Source organism: Leptodactylus fuscus, chromosome 1 (genome assembly GCF_031893055.1).
Source record: "Leptodactylus fuscus isolate aLepFus1 chromosome 1, aLepFus1.hap2, whole genome shotgun sequence".
NCBI lineage: Eukaryota > Metazoa > Chordata > Amphibia > Anura > Leptodactylidae > Leptodactylus > Leptodactylus fuscus.
The window spans coordinates 205,248,055-205,264,968 of NC_134265.1; the positions used below are offsets into that span (position 1 = coordinate 205,248,055).

Here is a 16,914-nt window from a genome sequence, read left to right on the forward strand (position 1 = left end):
CCGAATGCCATATAGTGTACAGCATTCGGCCAATCAACGCTGGTTCTGCCGGAGGCTTGTCTGTGAGGAGGCAGTCGAAGATCGGTCCACAACAGTCTCCATTGTGGTCCGATCACAGATGTAGCAGAGTTGACACAGCTGTGCGCTCAACTCTGCTACATCTGTGATCGGACCACAATGGAGACTGCTGTGGACCGATCTTCGACTCCGCTTTCTCACGGACGAGCCTCCGGCAGAACCAGCGTTGATTGGCCAAATGCTGTACACTGTATGGCATTCGGCCAATCAACGCTGGTCAATGCATTCCTATGGGGAAAGTCAGCTCCTGCATAATTAGTGGCGTGTAGCATGTTCCCCTGCTGTCCCAGTTGCATTCCAGAGGTGTTGTCGTCATTTCCTGAGGTGTCATAGTGGACTTGGTGACTCTCCTGAGTCGAATAGTGGTCCCCTGAAACGAAGCTTTTTTTTTTTTTTCCCCCATAGACTATAATGGGTTTCGATATTCGTTTGAATAGTCAAATATTGAGGGGCTATTCGAAACTAATATCGAATATTTCACTGTTCGCTCATCTCTAAACGTCACAATCACTCTTCCCTCTCACCTATCCCCATCAATACTTTCCAAGCCTTCCTGTGTCCGGGGAATGGGCCCTCCCAGTCTTCCTGTCTTCTAACAGTGGGCAGAATAGGTAAGCCTGGGAGGGGCTAGTAATGGGTGGGATCGCTAAGCTAAAGAGAGTCAGGGCAGGGTGGGAGGAGCTAGTAATGGGCAGGATTGCTAGTCAGTGAGGGTTGGAGGGGGCTAGGCTTAGCGAGACAGAGGGTTTGTAATGGACAGAGAGGAGGAGGGTGGGTGAGTGAGAGGGAGTTAAAGCAGCAGCTTACACAGGAAGTCTGCACAGCAGGAAGCTAACACCATGTAAACAGACACCCAGAAAAACTGATTAAATTCCTTTTTAGAGGAAAATAACATTGATGCTTATGGAAATGTATAAACTTCTTATTTCCTCCTCTTTTCTCTTCAATCAATCATTTCCTCTGGTTGAATTTGATGGCCATATATCTTATTTCAACTGTACTATGTTACTTGGATGGTTTCCTGAACAAGTGATACATCCAGGGCCGTTTCAACACATTGATGGTCTCAGTGCAAAGGTTTCATAAGTGGGCCCCCCATTACCACCTGCTACTATAACCATTTGAAAGCTGCCAACCTCGAGGATGGTAAGCGTCTGAGTGGCAGCACCAATAAACTTCCTGGTTATGCTCAAATGGTTATTACATAAGAATATTCATGTGATTAGGTTCAGAAGGTTATTCCATTATCTCTGTGTGACAATCAGAGAGCAAAAGTACATTATGCTCTCTGCCTAATTGGAGAGGGGATAAAATGGACAGAAATCCTCGCTACCCCTCCCCCCAGGGTTGTATTCAGGTTATGCACAGACAATGATGATTTATCTTAGTCTCTGTATGCTGGAGCTTTTCAGTTGTATACTTCCTTCACACAGCTCTAAGATGCTGCCTGAGGCAGGAGGGGAGACACTTTAGAGTCCCATATCTCAGCATCTGTTAGGGCTATGAAGATGATCTTGGATTCATTTTACCATCATTACCATGATAATCCTTAAAGATTTGGAGTGATCAGCTGTTATAAATGCTGTTGGGAATTGAGATCTGCATTGGGATCGGATATCAATACTGAACATCAATTTCACCAGTGAATTTTTCCAGATTAGTAAGGGTTATCACAATGATCTTAATATCACTTTAAAGATGAGGTTCTCTTCTTTAAAATGAATCCAAGCTCATCTTCATAGCCCTGCAGTAGTCCCCACAGTTTAATGTCCCTTTCCTGCCCCACAAAAAAAACAAAACAAACAAAAAAAAAAAACCCTTAATACTCACCTTCTTCATGCTCCCCTACTGTCTTGTCTCAGGGAGCTGCAAGTGTGATATAAGTAACGGCATCATATTGCGCCTGAAGACCCTGGGGAAGAATGGTTAAGTGGATGTCTCCCTGCTTCATCATTGTATGCAACTGAGGAAGCCCTGAACAATGAGACCGCATATGCAGTACTGTCCTGCTGTCCCAACGGAGCCCATGTTACCCAATGCAATTGCACCATTGGCTCTATGGTTAAAAGGGCCCTTGAACCACCCACTCTTCAGTGCTATCTCTCCACAATCTCTATTATTACTTAAAGACTAACCCCACGTTCACATTACCGAGTTTCACCAGTGAAGCTCTGTCCATGTGTTGGATGGATTTACCGGCCTGATCAGTATGCCAGGAGAGGGACTCCTAGAAATACAGGAGTCAGGAGTGTCTCTTTGGCTGCTGCTGCTTTAAGGCTATCGTGACAACTTAGGCCAAGGCTTGGAAGTAGAAAAAGCTTTTCAGTTGTATATCAGCCGCTGAAGAGGCCTTTATATGACCAGTCCTTTTAAATACAAGTGCCAACTATTTACATTGTTCACTAGTTTGGTTCTGACTGTCTGTGTACTGTATATCTGCTTGATCTTTGACTACTGGCTTTCACCATGGATTGCTCTTTTGTCTCTAGATTCTGTTGTGACATTCCTGGCTGAATCTGAGACCCTTAGCATGTTGATCGGATATTGCTTTTGTTTCCCATCTCTGCTCACTATGTGCTTTCCTAGTTTTTGACTCTGCTAATACGACTTCTCTGCATCTACTCCTCTGTACGTTTTCTGGACTTTGTGTTAGTTTCTTCAGCAGTGCATTTATTATTAGTACATTTATCTGTTTGGTGACAATTCATATCACTAGATCCAGCAAAGTCCATCTCTCGCTGCGGAGAGCTCTAGTGAAGGAGTCTGGGGATCTGTCTTGGCTTGCAGAGATGTCAACTGCTCGCAGTTTTCAGGCAATTTCTTGCTGTTGCTTTTATTGTGGCCTTGCATATAACCATAACAGTTATCTATGTTGTTCCATATTATAATCAGTACCGGACAGTATGTGTAGTTGTGTGGCAAGGACTCCTAGCACCATAGATAACTATTATGCTAGTAGCCCCTCTCCCGGCATACTGTTCAGTTTGGTAAATCTAGCGCACATACAGACTTCTCGCAGGTGAAATTTGTTCATGTAAATATTGGGTAAAGCATGCCATACACATTAGATTCTGTGGCTTGCAAAAGTATTCATGACCCCTTGACCTTTTTCACATTTTGTCACCTTAAAATGTCAGTAAAACACATTTAAGTTTGTTGGTGATAGACAACACAAAGTAGCATATAATTGTGAAGTGGAATGAACAATTTTAATCAAATAAAAAATTTAAGTGTGACATGCAAAAGTATGTCCTGATGATGGACTGAATCTCTATCTCTAGATGCGCAAAGGTGGTAGAGACATACCCCAAAACACTTGCATCTGTAGTTGCAGCAAAAGGTGGGTCTAAAAAGTATAGATATAGGGGGGCTGAATACTGAGGGTGAATGTTAGTAAGGGCTAGTAGTGAGCAGGCTAGCTAGGGAAACAGGGAGGGGATGTGAGTGAGAAAGGGAGAGGGAAGAACCGGTAAGTAAATGCAGATGTCAGGAGCTCACAGAGAAATCCAGAAATCAATCAAAACACTGCTAAAGGTATTTGGTTGTATTTATTAACCTATTAATAGCACTAACCGATCTTATTTGAAATTTTTTTTTTTTTTTTGCCTGGAAGACCTCCTTTAAAGCAGATTCCTCTTCATTTTCTGACTAGATCCCAGTTGAATGGACCTAGTCAGTGGGATCTCTCAAGCTGTGGAATCTGTGGTAAAATGGAACAGAATGCCTAAGGCTAGTTCACACGGGCACAGAGGGAGTGAATTATGGTGCGGAATCCATGTCATAATCCACCCCCTCACAATGGTTTTCTATGGAGACCGCTAGCGATCTTTTTTCCGTGAGCGGCATGTTGCATGATTCAGCGGCAGCACCCTCCGATCTAGGCCCATTCATTTTGGACCTACTCCAGAGCCGGAAGCTTCCCGCATCAAAATCAGGACCAAATTACGCTACTCCGTCCCTGTGTGAACTAGGCCTTATTTCAGTGTCCTGCTTCAATCTGTGGCTTGCATTGAATACAATGAGAGGCAAAATCAGGATGGCATCTGAATCCGTGTTTCCATAGTAGGTAGAGCATCATGCAGATTGCAATGTCTACAGACCATGGTGGATTATTTCTGATGTTCAGTCCCAACACACACATAGGCAAGTCTCTGGCCTTGAGATTGTGGATTTCAAGATTGTGATGCCAAAGGGGACGGCACCAGCTTTATTATGGATACCCTGAGCACTTGCTATGTTCGATACTGCCCAATGAAGACTTGATTTACAAGTGAGTAACCTCATTTTAGCATTCTAAAAGTATGTTTGTAACTGGTATTATATAGGAAGAAGGGAACTAAGATTCCCTTTAATGTGTGCCATACTAATGCAATTATGCCCTATTTCAGGCATGCATTGTCCTTATATGTACCCTGATATTAATGTGTGCTCCAAGTTTTTGATCAGGGTCATTATGGACGAGAGGGTGTTTATAGCATTGAACAGTTGCCTGGCTCAGGTTTATATAAAGAAATGAGCACAGGCACATGTCATTCTATTGACACTGTGGTTATTTTGAGATTAGTGAGGCAGACCTAAATTCCTAGAACTTGTATATTCCAGCACGTTTTAGATCAGAAAGTTACTCTGTACTAGTAGCACTTGACATGTCATATTCTTGGAGTGGCCAATGGTCCTTGACAGCGGTTTTTCAAATGATACTGAGGAAATCTTTGTGTGCAAAAGGAATTTGTAAATTTAGAATTGTAATAAAAACTGCAGATGATTCTACAAGGAATGTTACTGCTATTTCCTTTGGACCTTGTTGCTTGGCTGCTGTTTAGGTCTCCGTTAATGTAGATGTGATCTATGACTACATGGTGCAGTATTTGTAGTAAGTCTGAGACACACCCCATGTCTCCTCACTGGTTTAGTCTGCAGCTCTTCTTAATCTTGCTGATGTTTAGTCACTTACAAGCCTACAAGTAGCAGGCAGGAATTCGGTGTATGAATGAGCTGAAAACTAGGAAGTGAAGGAGAAAAGAGACAGAAGGGCAACTGAGAGCCCAAGATGAGAAAACCTCTTTAAGAAAAATATTATCACAAGGAATCTGCCACAGAAACAGTCGGACTGGCCCATTGGGGAACCGGTGAAGCCCCCGGTGGACCCCGAGCTCCAACTATTAAGCCTCATTTTGTTAATACAAATGCATTGGTCAGGGGTCCCAATCATGCCCCTCACCATCCCGATGAAGCCCTTAACCAATGCATTTGCATTGGCAAAATGAGACACGGAAGAACATGACCTGCATATATTAAATGAAGGGGGAGGTCCTTTAGTGCTATAGCATTGATATAGAACACTCCCCCTTCTCTAGCAAGAGAGATGAAAGCCCGGGAGAAAGGAGACCCCTGCTTCTGTGTCTGCATCCTGCAGAGGAGAGGAGAGTGAAGTGAAGAGAAAGTAAAACACAGGTACATACTGGGGTTACAATTCCTATTAATGTCAGGCATTTGGGATTATTAATTTAGTTTTAGTAACTCAATGTGCCTCACATTAATAGCAGTTAACCCCATCATGTCCCTCACATTAACCCCTGTGTACCTCACACAACGGTTACTGATATGTGAGACATATGGAGGTAATAACAAAGGACCTTAATAATACTTAATGTAATAAGTGAGAGACATGGAGGTAATAATTATCAGTAACCCTTATGTGTGGCACACATGGGGTTAACGTGAGGGACATAATGGGGTTAAATGCTATTAACCTGAGGCACATGGAGTTACTAAACTGTAATACACATGACCAGACTTTTTATCTGCAATGGTGGATACAATTATTAATTATTACATTTCAATGGGCCCGTACACATAGCTTCGCTTTTGGGGCTGTGTGTCTGGGCCAAATAGAAGAGCTGCAACTTATGGAGCAGGTTCTATAAGTGTCCTATACCTGTCCTATATGTGTCTGCATTTACGGGTCAATTCATCTTTAACCCATTCCCGCCGATGGCATTTTTTGATTTTCGTTTTTGACTCCCCTCCTTCTAAACCCCATAACTTTTTTATTTCTCCGCTCCCAGAACCCACGGCGTTCACTGTGCAGCAAAAATGACGTCACCTATATTCTGTGTTTCGTTACGGTTCCAGGGATACCAAATTTATATGGTTTTATTTACATTTTGACCCCTAAAAAAAATTCCAAAACTGTTAAAAAAATTTTTTTTCTAAAAGTCGCCATATTCCGACGGCCGTAACTTTTTTTTATACGTAAGTGTACGGGGATGCATAGGGCGTCTTTTTTTTGCGGGGCCGGGTGTACTTTTTAGTTCTACCATTTTCGGGAAATGTTATTGCTTTGATCACTTTTTATTCAAATTTTTATCAGAATCAAAACAGTGAAAAAACGGCGGTTTGGCACTTTTGACTATTTTTCCCGCTACGGCGTTTACCAAACAGGAAAAATATTTTTATAGATTTGTAGAGCGGGTGATTTCGGATGTGGGGGATACCTAACATGTATATGTTTCACAGTTTTTAACTACTTTTATATGTGTTCTAGGGAAAGGGGGGTGATTTGAACTTTTAATTCTTTTTATATATTTTTTTTTATTTATTTATTTTTTTTGCATTTATTAGACCCCCCTAGGGGTGTTGAACCCCAGGGGGTCTGATCACTAATGCAATGCATTACAATGCTAAAGCATTGCAATGCATTGCAAAAAAGCATCCTTTCTTTTGCAGGCTGCATAGACCAGCCTGCAAAAGAGAGGCTTTGCAGACAAGCCTGGGAGCCTGTACAAGGCTCCCGGCTGTCATGGCAATGGGACGTCAGCCCTGGAGCATGCTCCAGGAGCCGGCGATCCCGGCCAAAATGGCGGCGCCCATGCGCTGCCGGGAAAATGGCGCCTCCGGCGCCTTTGACCGCGGCGCCGGAGGGGTTAATGCCTCCGATCGGTCCGGGGACCGATCGGAGGCATTAGAGCCGGTTGTCTACTGCTTAAAGCAGTAGACACCTGGCGGCTATGGCGGCCGCCCGGCTCCCGGGCGGTCGCCATAGTTACAGACCCGACATGCGCCGTACTATTACGGCGCATGTCGGGAAGGGGTTAATGTATAGATCAATGAAAAGCACATGGTGGCACAAGACCCAACAAATTAAGATAACATATAACTATCACTTATCACTAAAATAAAGTCAATGACACCAGCTTCTTGTGGAACTATTGGCCGCGATGCTTTATTATGGGTAACCTTATATTATAATTTTAATACAATAAATAATAAACCAATAAATTAATAACTTCAAATAAATAAATATCATCCATAAACAATCAATAAATATTAAACCAAATAAACAAGCACCAAATAAAATTTATTCAAACTTTATTAAACTGTCCTCCCAGCAATAGCTGGGAGACTAAAACCCCACTAATATGCTTCACGACAAGTCCAGGTTTTAAATAAAATAGAGGTGGGAGGGCGGGTGTCCGCTCGTCCAGCTGATCTTGAAGACTGACAGGTAACAATCAGCAGATGGCCATTTTTATATTCAAAATTCCCGCCATTTTCCATCAGCTGTCCAATCAACTGTCAATCTCGTTGCCAGGCAGAATACTCAGAAAGTTCCAGAAGCTGCTCGTGCTAGCACAGCTGACCTTGCTTGACCTCCAACAGGTAAGCACCATCTCATAACTCAGAAAATAGGGGGAGACAAAAACTAGGTTAAACCATTAATCTGTCAATCAAATCTTTTTATTTAATTAACCAAACCCTATTAATAAACTTATTAAAATATTAACCATTTGTGGGACTGTGTAACCAAAAAGAGTGAGTGAGCTACTCACTAATGGACGTATTAAAAAACACAACCTTTATTGATATATTTTAAAATTACCTTTCTTTTAATGCATAACAGCAACCACTTAAATAAGGGTAAAAGTATTTATGTGTATAAACTCAAAACACATTAAGTGGCCAAGCAGTACGGTGTCTCTATAATTGACACTTCTCTCTGCACTATTATGAACCACTAGTGTATAAGATACACAAAAGGGAGGATAAAGAGCAGGACAGGGGTAGTAGGGGAATGGGCACTCAGAACCAGCCGTCAGATAACACTAGCTGGATGTTTATATGAGCCCTCCTATTTCCCCAATGATATAGCCAAGAAACCTGCCTGCCTATGAGCTAAGAACTGATGTCTAGCCTAGGTTCATTAGTCATTCGTTTCACCTAAAGGCTAATAACTATCTACAGCTCATTTATTTCTTTTGCCTGACGCATTTCAACTAAGGGCTTAGTAACTTTTCATTAGCCCGTTGTATCATCAGAGGCATTTCTAATATCCAGTCTACCCACAAAGATTATAAATTGCTGGGGACTGTGCCACCATGAGTCCCCAGCGCTATTCAGCCCTTTGGGTACTTTGACATTCTTGCTATTTGTGTGCTGCTCGCCTAAGGCTGAATCCCCACATTGCGGAAACATAGCGTTTCTGTTACAGGTTTTGCTGCGTTTTTTTTTTTTTAAGCTAAAGCCAAGAATGACTACCAAAGGAATGGGAAGTTTCTTATGTCTCCCTTCTGCTCAATCCACTTTTGGCTTTGGCTCAGAAAAACGCAGCAAAACCTGCAACAAAAAAAAGCTGTATTTCCGTAACGTGGGGCCTCACACTTAGGGAGCCTGCACACGGAGTTACGCTCCACTCATTCTGAACGTAAAACTCGTTCAGAATGAGCAGCGTAAAAACCAGATCCCATTGATTTCTGCGTGTGCCGGGATACATGCGCTACCCATTGAAATCAATGGGAGGCTTTTTTCCCTATTGCTTTCAATGTGATATGCGCGTATATCACATTGTGCAGGCTACATTAGGGTGTTTCTTTTCAGGTAGTGACACTGTGTAGCCAGATGCGAATTAAGCCAAACCCAGTCCCCGTGGCTGAAATTAAACCACGTTTCACTTACAGAAAAGTGAAAGTACTGGTGGCTGGAAATCCAGGTACATAGTGTGACATCACCCAACAGGTATGATCTCACTCTGCTCCCAGTCACATACATTTACCACTAATTGCGGGTTACACATATACTTACCGGTACATTACTTCTAATGGAAAACTACAGGTGTATCCAGGCAAATGGTGGTAAATGCATGTGGCAGGGACCACAGTATGACAGAATCCCTATGCTGTGGTTTGTGCTATGTGACTATAATGTAGGGGTCGTCAGCTTTACGATTATTGCTAGCTCTCCAAGGACCTCATCTATTTTTTTTTATTTTTTTTTATATAATTTAAATCGACACTATGTACAACAGCTGATCTGCAGGGGTACTGGTGGTGGGCCCCTAGAAACAATTCCACTGGTGGGCCCCAGGCATCCCAGTCTGACACTGCACATAAATATTAAGGAAAAAGCCTAAGTAAGGGTAGAACATGGGTGGTAGCTTTAAAGGGATTCTACCATTAAAATCGAATATTTTTTTTTTTGTCCCTAACACTTGGGAATAGCCTTAAGAAGGGCTGTTTGTCTCCTACCTTTATATGTCTTCTCTGCTCCGCCGTTCCGTAGAAATCCAGGTTTTCGCTGGTATGCAAATGAGTTCAGTCGCAACACTGGGGGCGGGCCATGGCGCAGCACTGAGGGCATCCCCAATGCTGCGAGAGAACTCTCCAGCGCCGCCTCCATCTTCTTCAGGAATGGGTCGTCTTCGCATTTTCTTCCAGGGGTTGACTTCAAACTTCTAGGCCTCGGGCCTAGGGCAAAGCCGACTGTAAGCGGCCATTTTCTTGCGGGCATGCGCACAGTATTGTAAGCGGCTATTTTCTTGCAGCCAGCAGGCATGCGCAATCGGCTGCCCGAGACCTGTAAGTTTGAAGCCAACCTCTCCCAACCCCTGGAAGACCCATTCCTGAAGAAGATGGAGGCGGCACTGGAGCGTTCTCTCGTAGCATTGGGAACGCCCACAGTGCTGTTTGAGTGCTGAGGACCGCCCCCAATACTGTGAGAGAACTCATTTGCATACCGGCGAAAACTGGGACGGCGGTGCAGAGAAGACATCTAAATGTAGGAGACGAATAGCCTTTCTTAAGGTTATTCCTACGTGTTAGGGACAAAAATTCTATTTTAATGGTAGAATCCCTTTAAAGAGGACCTTTAACCATCAAATCCAGCTGTTTAGCATCCCCTGCTCCATTGATTCTAGCACAGTTGTATTTTTTCTATAGCCTCCACCGTTCCCAAGCAATAAATGCTGTTCGTTTTGGTGCCTAGTATATTATTTAGGCTCTACTGTCAAGTGGCAGTAAGAAAGAGCAGGTATGGGGTGTGATTCTCAGCTCTGACACTGCCCACCATTGATTGGAGCTGTGAATCATGCCTCCGCCTGGCACTGCCCACCTGAAATAGCATAACAGGTCCCAAAATTAAAGGCACCGATTCCTTGGAATTTTTTTCTTTAGCTTCCACCATTCGCAAAACAGTGCTGGAATCAGTGAAGCAGCACTTATTATCAGATGCTAAGAACTAGAATGGGTGGATGTGGTGAAAGCTTGTCCTTTAAAGGTCTTGCCCATATGACCTCAGTCAGGGCTGGCGTACTTTTTTTTTTTTACATAACCATCTACCTGCAGGAACAACCCAGCAGGTAACAGGCGCTATTTACTTACTGATCCCTGCCTCTGCCTACGGCCTCTTTCCCTTCAGTCTGCCAGGGGGCCCTCTGTGTCCCATATCACGTTGCTCTCGGCAGCTGGGCCAGGAGCGAGTATTGGTAAGTAAGGCCAGAATCATCTGACGGTTTGGTTCAGACCAAACAAGTCTGAACTGACACTGATATTATACTGTGGGGATTTTTCTTAATGACGCCGGTGTAACCCACGTCTATGACGTCATTGAAGATGGCTGTTGAGTGAGTTGTGCTGGAGCCCAGAAGAGATGAGTAACATTGTTTTTCATGTTTGTCACCCCCCCCTTTCCCGAGCTTCCGATCATTATACTCTGAGTATAATACTAGTTTGTGGGTCATGAGCACCAAAGATTTCGGGTTCTTCCAAATCCGAAATGTTTGCAATATTTGCGAGGAACACCGTTGAGGACATTGTGGGCCATAATACTGTGTGAAAGCGTCACTGTAGAACATTAAAATGTGTGAAGGGGCCGCTATGGGATATTATACTGTGTGGAGGCCACTTTGTGACATTACACTGTGTGTGTGTGTGTGTGTGTGTGTGTGTGTGTGTGTATATATATATATATATATATAATTATGTATTTATGTGTCTGGGGGGGTCCTACTGAGTTTCTGCATTGAGCACTTCCATTAATACAGATGAAACCGTTCATTGCATTAACATATCCTGTTCACACAGTGAACTTTGACACTGTTTTTCCAATAGATTTCACACTCAAATCAGTGACAGATTCCTCCCTCATTCAATAATTGGAGCCAGGACACTAGGCATAAAAACAAACCTTGCTTGATCTCTGATTCCGCGGTTGATTTGGAGGCCGTGGGTTGAGACTTCCCATTGATTAGGTCCATTCATTCAGTGGAAGCCACAATAATTTACTGATGCTCTGCATCCCCCACCGTGAGCCAGGGGGCAGAAGATCAAGAGGAATCTGGAGCAGATGTCCACCTAAAATTCCTCTTTACTTTCTTGATGTCTGAAAAGGTTCTATCTTATTGTATGTAATGAACTGTTCTACAGCCTCCTCTAGTAGTACTGCCTCAGCAAAAAACACACACTTTTTTTTTTTTTTTTTTGGGGGGGGGGAGGGGGGGGGTCTGCGGTGCACATGAGATGCTCCAAAAGGATGAGCACTAAGGATCTGTAGCCCAAGGACCCAAACAAACCTAGAGCTGGCCTTGACCTCAGTGGTGCCTACTGCATCCAGTAATTGACTGAAGTGGTTGAATTGTCTCAGATACAGCAAGAGACCAGTAGTTCTGATGTCCATGTTATTTACATTTGTTTCTCCACATCTGTTGCGTATGGGCAGAACAGTTGTTGGAGATCTGCAGAGTAAACCGTATGTACATCTCAAGCAGACCCAAAAAAACAAACATTGCCTTATCTGTGATAGTATTTTCAGAAGTTTTTTTTTTTTTTTTTATATAGACTTATAGCTTATAGAACAAGAAAACCAGTAATTCAGCATTCAGAATAAATGTAATTAATAAAACATAGCTTTCAATGAAAAAATTATATTAAAATCCATGTTTCACAAGAAACCAGGAAAAAGTTAACGAAAAACAAAGCACTTACGACATGAAAAGACATTAAAAGACACAAGGACAATTGAAACACGAACGCAGCTTTCATGTTTCAATTGTCCAGTGTCTTTTCATGTCGTAAGTACGTTGTTTATCGTTAAATTTTTCCTGGTTTCTTGTGTAACATGGATTTTAATATAATTTTTTTCATTAAAAGCTATGTTTTATTAATTACATTTATTCTGGATGCCGAATTACTGTTTTTCTTGTTCTATGTTATATTTGACCTGGATCGGGAGATTCGTGTTTTTTCTTACACCAGAATATTTGGGTATATATACTGAATCCACACATTCACACAGGCTGTGGAACACGCTTTTAATTTATAGCTTATGTCTGTGAATCATATAAACAGATTTTCAGGAAGCAGATAAATGGATGCTGATACCTTTATGGACATGAAAAGTTAATCATGTCTTTACATTGTCTGATCAGATCTATGCAGCATAGTTTTCACCTTGCATCAGTAGTCTGTCCATATATAAATAAAAAGCATTCTTTTGGATGACTGCCCAGTCTAGAAGTCAGAAGGTTGGAATAAATAGAGTTCTGTCTGTTGGGGAGGGGTTGTATTTTGATTCACTGGGTTGGCAACATCTATGCATCTGTTCCTCCGCCAGGACAACCCTACTCTTGAAAGGTCAGAATCAGAATAAACAGTTTGTTTTACAGATTTATGTCATTGCATTCATGTAGTATTTGTGACAAGAGATGACGACTAGTCATTAATAAAATAAATAACCAGCCATTTCGTACTGATTGTCTTTATTAAAGAAACTGAGTTACATGCTGCTATGTACAAATAAAATGAATAAACTTACAAACGCTTATGGATATATTCCATGACATGGTATTGCTGACATTCCACCGATAGCATGCAACTGAGGAGGTTAAACATCATAAGGCCTGTAGACCTGATTGATCACGAGTGCGAAAGAGAACTCAAAACAGGGCCTAGTTTGATACTGTTAGGTTTGTTACAAAGATGATGTGCAATGGGACAGTGGTTGACTGCTACATTAAAGTCTGATCCCGGAATACACCTTTAATGCAATGACATTGATTCTGATTGATATCAAGACATAGACAACACAATCTTGTTGACAAACCATCACCAGTTTTGGCTTCCGAGTACCATCCTAATGCTAATGACACCTAATTATATACGTCATGTCGTGACATCACCCCTGCACTACTACAGAACACCAGTGACTGTCTCTCTGCTGTCTCAGATATCATGTCTTCGCTCTATCTGAAACTGAATCTCTCAAAGACTGAACTACTGATGTTTCCACCATCTAATAGATCTGTCCCTGATATATTCATTACAGTCTCAGGCCTTACTATAACTCCTAGGCAACAAGCCCGCTGCCTTGGGGTTATGGTTGACTCACGCCTTTCCTTCAACCCCCATATCCAATCACTTGCACGCTCATGTCATCTCCACCTCAAAAACACCTCCAGAATCCGCCATTTCCTTACACAGATTCATTAAAGACCCTTATTGTTTCCCTGATTCACTCTTGCCTTGACTACTGTAAGTTCTTACTAAACTTTCTGAATCTATTGGCCAGGCTCATCTATCAGTCTAGACACTACAGCGATGCTTCCAGTCTGTGTCAGTCACTGCATTGGCTGCTTATTCAATACAGAATACAATATAAACTTATCGCCCTCATCCACACAACTCTCCATAATGTTGCACTTCCCAAAATGTCTACCTTCAGCTCTGTTTAATCGCCCAACCCGTGCTCTCCGTTCACTCAATAACCTAAGAATAACTTCCTCTATTATCAGAACCTCCCACTCCATTATCCAAGACTTCTCCTGATTTGCACCACTTCTCTGGAATGCTCTACCCCAGACAACTCAAATTCTACAGCTTCAAGCGCAAACTAAAGACACCTCTTTTCAGACAGGCCTATTGTAAACCCTTTTGCAGTTAGAATCCCTAAAACTAACCCTTCTCTGTTCCCACTCCTGCATTACCCCCACAGGATATGATGCTGTTTCAGACTATAACTTTATATGTCCAAGAACCATCTGCACATGACGGCTCATACAACCTTATGTGTAATGTAAGTATCCTCTATTAAAAAAAATTCTAGATCACTGCATAAGCAATGCTACCTCCGATGCCGCCCCTGCTATCTCCTATGTCACCCCTCTACCTCTTAGATTGTAAGCTCTTGTGAGCAGGGCCCTCAGTCCCATTGTGTGAAGTGACTATTTCTCTGTAATGTATCTTTTTGTCTGTACTTGAACCCTACAAATTGTACAGTGCTGCGGAATATGTTGGCGCCATATAAATAAAGTGTATTATTATGATCACTTGACATAAGACAAGCAGTCTTCTGTTCCTGGTCAGAGGCCCTCTTTTTTTTTTTTTTTTTTTTATAATGTAGATTATGAGCCCCACATAGAGCTCACAATGTACATTTTTCCCTATCAGTATGTCTTCAGAATATGGGATAGAAATCCATGCAAATACGGGGAGAACATACAAACTCCTTGCAGATTTTTTTTTTTTGCCCTTGGTGGGATTTGAGCACCAGGACTCCAGCACTGCAAGCCTGCAGTGCTAACCACTGAGCCACCATGTGGCCCGGTCAGAGGCCCTTCTCTGTCTTTGTTTTCCTTTGATTTGTACATGGTGTTGTATTATGTTTTGCATATTGCTGCTTGACATATGATCATTGTTTCTTCATAATACATAATAATGCATTTCTTTGCATGTAAACATTGCAGTGGAATATGTTTTACTGAGCTTGACATCATGAACAAAATTTGACATGCAAATTGTGGTCCCAGGATTGAAGAAATATTTATTGAAGAAAGTGCTGGGGAATGGGGTTCTTATAGCTGCTTGAACCTAGATCCTTGTCCAGCAAGACAGTTTACATTACTAATATATGGCTATAAAGTAAGGGCATTTCTTAATTTCTTCTGTCATTTTCAAGGAGGGAGTATAAGTGGATGAGATGGATGGCTACATGTGCCCCAATATAACTACAAGGAACATCATTTGTACTATTTTCAGTTTATAACCGACCTCCTTATTAGTGTAATACTGAAGACTCCCTCCATCAGACTGTACTGCGGACTGCACACTATTTACCTATCTCTCACCACAACCTAAGTTTCTTTGTACTGACATGTACACACTGAGAACAACCTGCGCCACTGATGCCCTCACTTGCTTCGATTCAGAAAGTACAATATGCCTTTACTTGCTTTCACCCACAGGGTACAATATGCCTTCTCTATATAAGTTCAACAGTTATAAAAACCATTGTAACTGAAATGTGCAATTGAGATCCTGACAGGTGGTGGTCAAATACCACACTGCTATACAGTGAACTGGGTAATCTCATCACAGACTTTGCAGCATTATGAGAGCATATTCCAAACGTTGGATTATAAATGGAGGACAACTGTTCTGCAGCACTGACAGAGGCAAGGTACAGCTTTGTCTCTCTTGGTCAATGAAGCTCAGGAGATAACCCTGCTGTCCTTTGCTTAGAATTATCTTGGTGCGATCATGGTAAAAATTCACCTGGTAAAGTAGATAAGGTAGATTATTGTATTATTATTATGATTGTTTTAGAGAAAAATGAAACTTTTTTGCATTTCTACAATGACACCAATAGAATGGTCAGTAACATCTACAGCAAGGGGTAGGGAACCTTCGGCACTCCAGCTGTTGTAAAACTACAACTCCCAGCATGTATACTTGGTCTGCTGTTCTTGGAACGCGCATGGAAATGAATAGAGCATGTTGGGAGTTCTAGTTTCACAGCAGCTGGAGTGCCGAAGGTTGCTGACCCCTGGTCTACAGCTACACACATGGACAAAATTGTTGGTACCCCTCATTTAATGATCGAAAAACTCACAATGGTCACAGAAATAACTTGAATCTGACAAAAGTAATATATAAAAATTCTATGAAAATAAACAAATAAAAGTCAGACATTGCTTTTCCACCATGCTTCAACATAATTGTTTTAAAAATAAAACTCATGGAAAAAGCCTGGACAGAAATGATGGTTGCCGTAACTTAATATTTTGTTGCACAACCTTTTGAGACAATCGCTGCAAATCAAACAATTCCTGTAACTGTCAATGAGACTTCTGCACCTCTCAGCAGGTATTTTGGGCCACTCCTCATGAGAAAACTGCTCTTGTTGTCTCGGGTTTGAACAGTGCCTTTTCCAGATGCCATGTTTCAGCTCCCAAAGATGCTCAGTAGGATTTAGGTCAGGGCTCATAGAAGGCCACTTCAGAATAGTCCAATGTTTTCCTCTCAGCCATTCTTGGGTGTTTTTAGCTGTGTGTTTTTTATCATTATCCTGTTGCAAGACCCATGACCTGCGACTGAGACCAAGCTTTCTGATACTGGGCAGCACATTTCTCTCTAGAATCCCTTGATAGTCTTGAGATTTCATTGTACCCTGCACAGATTCAAGACATCCTGTGCCAGAAGCAGCTAAGCAGCCCCAGAACATAACAGAGTCCCCTCCATGTTTCACAGTAGGGATAGTGTTCTTTTCAAGTGTTCTTTTCAAGTGTTC

General features: G+C 42.1%; 2 protein-coding genes across 2 annotated transcripts in view; one reads left to right on the plus strand and one right to left on the minus strand.

The window, feature by feature from the left end:
* The window catches only part of C1H19orf25 (chromosome 1 C19orf25 homolog), a 245,185-nt gene that overhangs the window by 2,842 nt on the left and 225,429 nt on the right, over positions 1-16,914 (plus strand). The window lies entirely within an intron of this gene.
* PLK5 (polo like kinase 5 (inactive)) overlaps positions 14,883-16,914 on the minus strand; it is a 36,361-nt gene continuing 34,329 nt past the window's right edge. Inside the window, exon 15 of the mRNA XM_075283353.1 lies at positions 14,883-15,899. Coding sequence (XP_075139454.1) covers positions 15,717-15,899 — 183 coding nt within the window. The 3' untranslated portion in view covers positions 14,883-15,716. The remainder of the gene's footprint in view (positions 15,900-16,914) is intronic.